The sequence below is a fragment of the Lampetra planeri genome, chromosome 49, assembly GCF_965212315.1.
Source record: "Lampetra planeri chromosome 49, kcLamPlan1.2.h2, whole genome shotgun sequence".
Classification (NCBI taxonomy): Eukaryota; Metazoa; Chordata; class Hyperoartia; order Petromyzontiformes; family Petromyzontidae; genus Lampetra; species Lampetra planeri.
In genome coordinates this window covers 6,790,040-6,800,965 of record NC_136155.1, presented here as the reverse complement: position 1 = coordinate 6,800,965, position 10,926 = coordinate 6,790,040, and the positions used below count along the sequence as shown (strand labels likewise).

At 44.4% G+C, this 10,926-nt stretch overlaps 1 protein-coding gene across 3 annotated transcripts in view; it reads right to left on the bottom strand.

The window, feature by feature from the left end:
• Positions 1–746: 746 nt before the first annotated feature.
• Positions 747–10,926, bottom strand: part of LOC144733920 (microtubule organization protein AKNA-like) — a 68,082-nt gene continuing 57,902 nt past the window's right edge. For all 3 annotated transcript variants that reach the window (XM_078615934.1, XM_078615935.1, XM_078615933.1), the window contains exons 23-25: positions 10,634–10,775; positions 8,676–8,847; positions 747–4,773 (exon numbers count right to left, since the gene is read on the bottom strand). In XM_078615934.1, coding sequence (XP_078472060.1) covers positions 4,633–4,773; positions 8,676–8,847; positions 10,634–10,775 — 455 coding nt within the window. In that variant the 3' untranslated portion in view covers positions 747–4,632. The remainder of the gene's footprint in view (positions 4,774–8,675; positions 8,848–10,633; positions 10,776–10,926) is intronic.

The following is a 10,926-nucleotide window of genomic DNA, read 5'->3' as shown; positions in this document are numbered from 1 at the left end:
AACGTTGCCTAATGGAGTGACTCGCATTGGCCAAATATCCTTAATTTTAACAAATAAAACTGCCCTGCAAACCACTCAATGGGGATGACACCACAAAATCAGCCCTGACTGCAAACGTTTGGGTAAACAAGCACGCTTATGATAAGATAAACGTGTATTAATGAAACATCGGTGTGAGTTCCAACAGCACACCGATGTTGGAGCATTTCGCTCTTTCCCCGTCGTGTATGATGTTGGACCCGATCGAGGTTTCAAGTTCTGGTTTCTAAAGCGCGTCGTGCTGATGGAGAGAATAAACAACACGCTGGTATTGCCCCCTTTTGGTGTGGGTCCACCACTGCAGCAGTGGAAACTGGAAATTTGCCACCAAGTCCCATTATAAGTAGTAATAATGTTAACAACGCCAGCATGATGAAGAGCTCGTCATTTGGATTGAGAAAATCAACATGAGTATCGCAAAATGTTTTAACCGACATAATGTCATTTTTAGGAATGCAAAATATTTTCGAATGTGGTCAAATTACAAGTAAACCAACACTCAATGCTGTACAACTATTGTATGCATGTGCAGAAATGCGTGTATGCTGAAATTCTTTCGCACCGTACATAACCAACCGTGCTAATCGGAGGTGGGGGGGGGGGAGAAACACACATTATTGAACTTTGTTTCCTGAAAACCAAATATTGTGCACACACAAATACAATGACATTAGGCTTGTACGGTGAACATTAAGAGGACAATCGTGTGAGGTTTAAGTTTTATTTTTTGTATAGTATTATATATATATATCTCTTACAGTTTAAAAATATATGCTTAAAAAAATCTCAACGAAAAATGTGTTTACATATTTGATCGTAGCAAAACCATCACGATTAATTTTAAAATGTTAAATTAAAACAACAGTTCGCTTGTGCCATAATTTTAAATACGGGAGGAAAAGTGTCAAAACATATTAAGGCAAAACATACACATTGTATTTTTAACAAGTCATTGGAAACATATATGTGTTTTTATTTAAATATGCTCAAAGTCTATTAGTTACCTTTTAGTGGCTTGCAATTATTTTCTAATTAAAGGACATTCATAAAGCAGATCAATCCACCGCGTGACCTTTGCATTTCTATCCTGTTGGGAAGGCCCATGTAACTGCAAGTACTTGGAAATAGCTTTGCGTGTTTATAAAATGAATATCTTATAAATTACCTCCCTCACCTTTCAAGGCTGTACATCAAGTAGCTATACAACTCATGGGATTTTTGCAGAGAAGTGTGGGAAACAAAATAATTGTCCTTTTCAATGAATAAGAATGTTATATTAAAAAGAAAGCCGTCCCTTGGTGTGGACCAATCAGTTTCAAGGACAATGCATATATTATCAGAGTGTGTTTTTTTGTTTGCATTTAGACTGCAGGTATTGTGGTTAATGCAGACATGAATCCTTCTAAAAAGGTATTCAGTTTTGTTGCCAGAAAAAAGGGGGAAAACCCTATTATTATATTTTGGTACTGGCAAAGGAGGTCTAATGATGAAATAAGAATGTTGTCACAGTCCATCAACCAATGGGTTTCTGGACCAAGAGCCAGGGCACTTTTCGACCACCTTTTCTCAAATTCCAGCCCTTGCCACCATGCGCTCTATCAGCCTTTTCCAGATTTACCAATATTTTATCTCCATATGCAAATTGAGCCCACTGCACACTGCATGCACCTGATGGTTGGTAATCAAGGACAGCTGTGTAGTTTGATGGTTGTGAAGACTGGAGTTGAGAAACACTGGCCGATCTCGACCGATTTGAATCGTCTAGATGCCATCAGTGAATTCTGGGATGTTCATCGACCGACGTTATGCAGCGTGATGTCACAGACAGGAGTCCATTCATCTAAGTCAGTGGTCGGCAATCTTCGGCTCCGGAGCCGCGTGCGGCTCTTTAAGAACTGCTTCGTGACGTCGTTTATCAAGGACCACCGCCGTCTCGTATTCATCGCGTGCATTGCGGCTCTTGAAAAATTGATTTTTTTTTTACCGATTTCTTTTTTTTAAATGGCTCTTCTTGTTATTTTGGTTGCCGACCCATGATCTAAACTATAAACAGCAGAGTTTAGAGTGTGGCACCTTGTCATATGTAGACACACAATAAAAAACACACCAGTGTATGAATAAACATTTGATTCAGCTCTGATGTAATAGCAAAAACAAAATCCAATTGAATGCGTACCAAAGTGATGAGGTAAACATATACTGTACAAATTGCGTATTTCCTTCAACACACACACACAACATTGTAATCTATCTCAAGCAGTAATAAAAACTCTGCTAGATTAACACAGCTTTAAAAATATAAAAACATCACATTGTCAATAATATTTTTTATCTCAGCAATGCACCGATTTGTTTGATCTTAGCTGGGGAGAAACACTCCGTGATTACATCTTTGACTTCACCGTGAAGAAAACAAGCAGCTGATGCAATTTCTGGAGCAGTGATTACACGAACATTCCTAGAAGACAGATGCGTATACCAATGATATTAGTTCACTTTTAAAGCAACTCAAACATGAGAAAGTGAATATGTAAATCAAGAGACTTTGACTCTCATTGTTTATATAATGTATACGTAGCTATTTGCTATGCATATGCTACATTTATTATGGATCTACGTCAAAAACTTTGATATAAATACAAAACTAATCCTGAACAACTTACAGGTGAGACACCTACAGCCACACCTTGAAGCTTGTGAGGTCTAATGCTGTGGATTTTGATTTGAAATCACTCTGCATTGTTTAAGAATACATGCAGCATGTGTTACATGTTCACGGATACATTGCGAATGAAGGCCTCTTTGCAAAACATAACAAAAAACAAATCTCATTTCCAGCAACAAAAAAAGCTTCTGTAAGGCCACTGCATAAGAGCTTGCATATATCGTCTGCATTACAAGCAATATGAGCAAGCTGGTGTATTATTTATATGCATTACAACGAAGCATATCCAACCTCGCCCACGCCTGGTGCAGTGTATTTTACATGACATAACTGTGATTTCCCACAGACGCTCACATATTCAACCTTTTCACAGATCCACCTACATCGCAGTCGGATATGTGATGTTCAAATGTATATGCACGTGTACTTATTTTTCATATAAATGTGTTTCATTGAAGAGTGGTGATGCAATGTTTAGCTCATTTTGCCACAATCACGGGTGCCTGGGTTACATTCCTTGCCATGCACATTCGTAAGAAAGTGATGTCAGAACTTTGCCTCGTCCTCTCCGAGGTCTGCTGAGCCTAAAATTCCTACCCCATAGGATCAGTAGAGCTGAAGGCAGCACTGGAGAGACAGAGGTGGCTGGAGGTAAGAGGCCAAACTATTTCCTCATTGCCATGCTGGCAATAATAGGCGCTTGCTAACAGCACTTGCACTGTCAGTCGTAAGGCTAATCAAGGCGTATTTGTTGTATATAAGAACAGGCATGCTCAGGTTTTAAGACACTGCATGATAACGGCGACATCATGAATATTGAAGCGAATGCACCGGTGGTGCAACAGAGCTACGAACGGTGCTGCAAGCTCTAGGCATTGCTTCCACAGCCAGTGGAAGTCCTGCTGTGTCTTTGCTGGAACCACGGTCAGAGCAGAGAGCCAATCCCCCATGAGTTAAACAAATAGTGATTCTCAGCTCCCGTCTGCAACCAAGTTGCACGTGCTTTTTACCTGGGCCATCACATGCCGTCGTGGAGTCGACATGAAAGCGAGGGACGTGACTTGTTCAAGAAAAACCATGGTGGGAAAAATTACAAAATCAACAAATGCTAAATGAGCGTGGTCAAACCTAACCCCCCCCCCCCCGTCTCCTCACTGCTCATGGCGGGTGGAAAGCCGGAGAGAGAGAGGGTTTATGGGCTGAGACCTTGGACCATAATAGTTCATCGCATACGGTGACCGATGGCCCTGGACTACAGTAAAGCCTCGAGAAGGCAGAACAATTTTGGGGAAAACATTTCCCATTCTGGGGGATGATGTTCTGCATACTGTAACTCATTCAATAATTTTAAAAAATGCTGAATTTTACTTTCATGTAAATATCATTACATTTACACGTAATTCAACTCCAAGATATTTGATTCATACTTCATAACAATTTACTAAATATTTGCTGTTTACATATTACATTTTTTTATCACTACCATATAGTGGAGTCTGAGCGAATTTACATCAACATGAAGCACAAGATGACGGCTGAGCTTCACTGGACTTGGAAGGCCGAATAGATTTCTGATGGGCTCGAAACACTTATTTTAGTTGTAAATTAAACCTAAAATCAACGTAAAAACATCACGCGGTATCCAAGAGAACAGATTCCCAAATTCCTGGAGGGTTTTTTTTTTTATTGTTTAATGATCTCGGAAAAGCCCCCCAGCTTACTCGAGTCGAAATTTCAGAGGTTTGACTCTGTCCTTGCTGATACGAGCCACTTACTAACCCAAACCCTGTACCAGCAAAGCCTGCTTCCCAATGGTCACGGAAACAAGGTGTCAGCAAGTGCGCTGCATGTGACCAGAACCGGCTTTCCATTGCGCGACAGCATCACAGCCAAGGAGGTTCCCAGGGAGATGGTCCAGAGCGGTGGTGCTACACCAGGGCGTTGTAGAAGTCTCCGGCATGGGTCACGTCTGAGCGGAGGGCTCGCGACAGCTTCTTGGTTCTCCGACGGACGCACTCAGCTGCCTCCATGGCCCGGTCGAGTGACGCGAACAGGCCAGGGTCGTACGACTGTAGGGAGAGAATCAGCTGTGCTCAGCCACCGAGTCACTTCATCCAAGCACAGGGGCGAGAGCCCACCGAGACTGAGACGCGTCTCTTTTGCAGCAACAGTAACAGCAATGGAAAGGCGTGGATATCATAAATATCTCCCTGAAAAAAAAAGCATTTGCTCCGAGTGAGTGGTGAAAATGCCACAATCCCATTGGCAAGGACAGTGTCCACTTACCTACCTTGCACTGACCACAAACGAACCCATTTGATGTACTTCCACCCCCTCCCTACCTCGCAACCTCAATTGAACCCACAACATTGAGTTGGGTGCTCTGTCTTAGTGACCCTGGACTGCGTGAGGAACACAGTGGTGCTATTAATGCTGAGAGTTCATTTAGAATTGTGCCAAAGCCTCATCGAGTCTCAAGACTCTTTTGCAGGAGGGCCCTGCCATCGGGATGTCTGGTTATTCCATTAAAGAGTGTTTGGCTTTTGCGAGGAAACTGCATTACCCAGATAAAACCCACGAACATGAGGAGGTGACATACCTTAACGCAATTTCTGTTTAAACCTATTGCAGTACTGCTGCTCTCTCCTGGCCATCTGCTAGCTCAAGTCAACACCTGCTGTTCCCTGGCAGTCTCCCATCTAAGAACTGACTCAGCTCAGTTTTTATTGGCTTCCAAGACATCGCGATTACTTAACAAACCTCTTTAAAAGGGAACAAAGAGAATCAAATGTGAACATGAATTTTTAAAAATTCAACAACTACTGTCCGTCACAAATTGAACCAATGAAATGATATGCTATTGACACCGGAAGAAGCATGCAACATTCCTGCGGATACAAATAATACGTGCAATAATTCTACCCGACGTACAAACCACTGCAAAACACACCTGCCTCCATCTTCCATACCACCACATAACAAGATGCAGCTGTTCCTCTCATACATTTGCAGGTGGTAAACAAAATATTTAAAGGAAACAATGATACATTCGGCAGTTTTTGCCTTCATAGCCATTTCAGCATTAAGAGAATATAAGACGTTTAATGACGGGAAAAAAAGAAAAATCACGGGCGTCCCCGCATTGTGCTCGCTCGACCTTGGATCAATTTACCGTATCCATGCTGTTCGTGCTTCTGCTAAATTGACTGATGGCCTTGCCGCCGGACTCATAACCTGACCCCTGCCGCGGGGCGGCAAGGGTTAGGCTCACGTGGCGGGGCGCTCGCTTCCCGTGGCCATGAGCCCCCCCCGACCCCGACGCGGCAAGACGGCGGTGGGCAGCGTGGCGCCGCGTGACGCCCCGCGTCTCCGCAGGGGGACGGCCCGGATGCTTCCCCGCGCCTCCTTTGTTAGCGGAAAGTAACGGATCACCCTCACGCCGTTTCGTCCCGGCAGGGCATTCGTCATCGTTCAGCTCTGGTGTGGTTTGGTTGTGCCACGTGTTGCTCGCCGTGACGTCTGCTGTGTCTGTCCCACCCGTGGACAGACTCACCCGTGCCGTAGGAAAGTGGTATTTCCATATTGATGATTAAATTACTCCTGCGTAGGGTTTGCTCTTGTGCTGTTTGGCAATACGATGTGTGGTATTCGGGCTGTACCATTTCGTTCCACGTGCTGGGAGCTTCTTCAGAAACTGGATTCATTGCCAAGAGCTGGCAACAGTACCAGCAGGCAGCACTATATAATCAGCGTTGGCTCGCCACTGATGTTCACTGCGGTTGGAAATCAAATCCGGATTTGTAGCACAATGAGCTAACCACTGCACCACCGCCACTGCTCTAGCCTACGCCTTTTTTAATTAATATTTTTTTGTGTATGACCTAAAGGGCACAATTGCTCTGGAACCTTTAATGTGTATTGGAAACGTATTCCATAGTTTGGGGCAGCTGTTGGAAAAGCCTGCCACCTTACGTGTGACTTGTTCTATGATTAACAACCCCAAGGGCACCTGAAGAGTGCAGCTATAGCATTAAATTCAGCAGTTTCTATGGATCCGTGTGGTGGAAGAAGTTTTTAGTTGAGCAGAAGAGGAATTTTGTATTGAATTTTGCATTCGAGTCGATGGCCAAATCACCCGGAATGACCCGTAACTTTCCAGGTCTCGGAAGCTAAGCAGAATTGAGCCTGGATGAGTGAGTGGCCACAACGCACAAATTGCTTGTCATAGAGCCGTGAGGCTATGTGGTGGGTAGCAGAGGGCAGTGCAGCCAAATAAATTGTTGTACTGCACGTCGATGTTCCCACGTCTATACTCCCCGCATTCAATAACCCGCACTGACTAGTCTGGTGAAGTGTGCTCAAATGACCCCTTGTTACCAGTATGGGATGGGGAGGCAAAAGGGCTGCACATGTACAAGCCAATGTTTATAATATTTAAAAAAAACATGCCATAAAAATGTACCAAGATTCAACAGCTGACAAATACAGCACAATCCGTCAGCTGAAAGGTAAAAGCCAGATATTTTTCAGAATGCAGGACACTGACAAGAAGCTGCACCAGAAATAAGGGGAGGTGAGTGACCACAGCTAACTGCACATCGCCATTAACACTTGCATTTTATAGGCAAGGTGACCACTAATTTGCAGCAGCAGAATTATCATCGTTGATCTCAATGCAGCAAGTTATATAACCAAAAAAAAAGGGAAAATTGCAAAGGATTCACTTTCAGATAAATGCCACCCATCAAGAAAGGCAATTGGCAGTGCTCTGTTAGCGCAATTCTGTAATGAAGGCTTTCCGGTGGAGATTTCCGAAGCGGCAGTCACGATCGCAGTAATTAAGCTGAGGCTCATTGCCATACTTACACCGCACAGGGGCAAATTAAAGACACGCTCCCAATGCTCATTTGAGCCCATGTGGAGAGCCCCAGTGTAGCTTTTTAATTTACGAAATTGTCTTTATGTGAAATAAAATCCGCACTCGGCTTCATTACACAGAAAATGGACAATGGGTGCAGATTTGGCCGCATATGCGTGCCTCACCTTTCGCGGACATTTAAATACAATTCATAGCAACATACATCTCTATCTTGCGTCCGCTGGGAGGAGGAGGAGGCGGCGGCGAAGACAGCAGGTTTGACATAAGTTCCGAGATAGCGGAGGAGCGCCTGCGGTTCATTACTGGGGCATCCAGGGAGAGCGGCAGGCAGTTGCTGTCAGGGGTAAGAGGTGGCAAAGCCACATGGCTACCAAGCGCGCACATTTGCACAGGGCACAGCTGTGCAATATAGCCATTTGTTTATTTATTATTCTTTTTCTTGAAAGCCTCACAGAGTCTCAAGGCTCTTTTTCAGGAGGGTGCTGCCAAGTTTTCGCATTAGGGGGGCGATGCTACTGCTTTGTGTAATCTCAATTGAGTAATTTGCAGGTGATATCTGAGCATTGGGATATCTGGCTAATACTAGTTACATTGGGTTTTTGTTTTTTAACTACGGGAGGAAATTGGTAAAACCCCGAGGAGAACATACAAACTTTACACAAAAAACCCAAGTCAGGAATCGAGCACAGGCTCTCCTTGCTGTGAGGCACAAGCGGTACGAATGTGTCACCCTGCCGCCGAAAAACGATAGACCGTAATGTTGTGATTGATCGTACAGTGTCGGTAAAGGTGGATGCCATATTGGTGTAACAGTCGCACATTGGATTTGTTATTCAGATGCCACTGGTTCGTTCTCCCGGCGTGGTAGTTGAAACAGTATAAATGCGTACCACCACAGTTAGTCGATTGTTAGGTTGCGTGTGGTGGGATAAAGTGTGGGCACCCCCCACCTTTTGAACCGTACAATACGATGTCTACTATAATTGTATTGTCCCATAATTGTAGTGCTCGTTTTTTTTTTCGTTTGGCACCAAACCGTTATTCGCTTTCTTCGTTTTCCAACAATTGCCTTGTGGCTCTGATGCTACGCACCTTCCACAAGATGTCCCTGGCGGTCACCCAGCGGCCGTCTCCGTCGCGAGCGGGCCCCACGCTGTGGCTGCGTCGAGTCCGCTCCGGTGGTTGCCCCGGCACGCGGTCAACCGCGGCATAGAGACGTGCGGGAGACACGGGCACGTACATGGGGGCAGGGCTCGCGTAGTATCTGGGGGGAAAGAAACAAGACGTTCAAACGGTACCTCTGGTCCATAATGGAGATTTTTGGGTAAGATCGTGTGAATAGAAATGGGTTGTTAAACCCGCCACCACCTGACACAGCCAATTAGTAAGGTTTGTCATGTAAATATAACGTGCTATTTCGTAACTAGTACAGCACACTGGTGTGTTGAAGAGTAAACCCACAACATCTCCAATTCGGGTATGACGTTTCGCCGGAATTACAACCAGCAGCCAGAGCTATGGAGAAATCCTTCTGTTTCGGTCTCAAATAGAGGGATAGATGTGATGTCATCACTTGTGTGCCAATCAGGTGCGAAGGCCAGAGGCGATTAATTACTGGAGAAACGTCGTACTCGAATTGAAGTTGTTGTGGGTTTACACTCCAATACACCAGCGTGTTGAACTAGTTACTGGAGAAACGTTGTATTCGAATTGAAGTTGTTGTGGGTTTACACTCCAATACACCAGCGTGTTGAACTAGTTACTGGAGAAATGTCGTACTCGAATTGAAGTTGTTGTGGGTTTACACTCCAACACACCAGTGTGCTGAACTAGTTACTGGAGAGACATCGTACTCGAATTGAAGATGTTGTGGGTTTACACTCCAACACACCAGTGTGCTGAACTAGTTACTGGAGAGACGTCGTACTCGAATTGAAGTTGTTGTGGGTTTACACTCCAACACACCAGTGTGCTGAACTAGTTACTGGAGAGACGTCATACTCGAATTGAAGGTGTTGTGGGTTTACACTCCAACACACCAGTGTGCTGAACACGTAACGAACTGGCATGTTTTGTTCACGTGACAAACCTTACTACTTGGCTGTCGGATGGTGGTGCGTTTAACGACACATGTTCATTTGTGCGATCTTACCCAAAAGCCTCTGTTCCGGATAATATTAGTAGCGGAAGCCTGTGGTACCTCTGGTGCCATCTCACTTGCTGCGGTGGCTCAGCCCACGTGACTATCATCGTTAATTGCTTGATATCGCATCTCGTACATACGTATGTACGTTACACCTCTTCCGCGCTGTACGTAGCCAAACGTGCTCATCGGAGGTGCATCTCAAAGTGCCAACGGAATTAAGAAGTTTGATTGAACAGAGCGCTAGATATAGGTAGCAGCAACGTACAAACTTAAAATCACAGTTGTCATCCGATTGCAGTGATTGATGGATGGTGATGATGATGATGAAGAATGGGATGCAATCTCAACTCTCCCTTCACCTTGTCCAAACGTACATTTGTGCACGTGCTCTCTCATTCGATCAACATGTACTGCTCTGCAATTCGCAAATGGCAGTGAGGTGGTAGTCGCCATTTTGTTAGTTATATCTGTTAAACATTTTTGCCCACTCTCTGCATACTGTGTAGTACTAAAGTGCACACAAACATCCAGAATAAGGACCCTTTTGGACTCTTAGACTTTATGGTTAATTCTAGATTTGAAGTTTTCGTGACTGCAAGGATCCATACTCTTTGGTTTTTTCGGTGAAGTCACGTGGGTAAAAAACGAAATAAAATAAATTAAAATGAAAACAACTATAATTAAAACAAATCATAATAATTTAGTTGTTTTCATTTGCATTTATTTTTATTTAGTTTTTTACCTACGTGACTTTACCGAAAAAAAACCAAAATTTATGGTTAATATCTCAAACTTAAAGAGATAGTGTTTCTTTAGAGCGGCATAGCTACAGGAATCCACACAGATGTGAACTTTAAAAACAGGCAATGCTCGGGAAACTCGCTCGGAGTGAAAAGGCACGTACATGATGGGTGGCGTGTGGGGCACGTATTGCAGCGAGTAAGGGAAGGAGACCCCAGGCTGCAGGATGGGTGCAGCGGCCTCCAGCGTGGCCGCCTCGTGGCTTCTCCGCTTGCCTTTACTGCGACCCTGGCGTTGGAAGGAATCTGCCGGGGCGGACGGACGGACGCAAGCAACACGGCGATTGCATGCGGATACAGCGTCGTGCGTGTGCTATCAAGAAGGGCCATTGACCAAAACGAGGTTGACTGCTATTTAGGCTATTGGGCCACATGGTAGGCAGCAGGAGGCAATTCA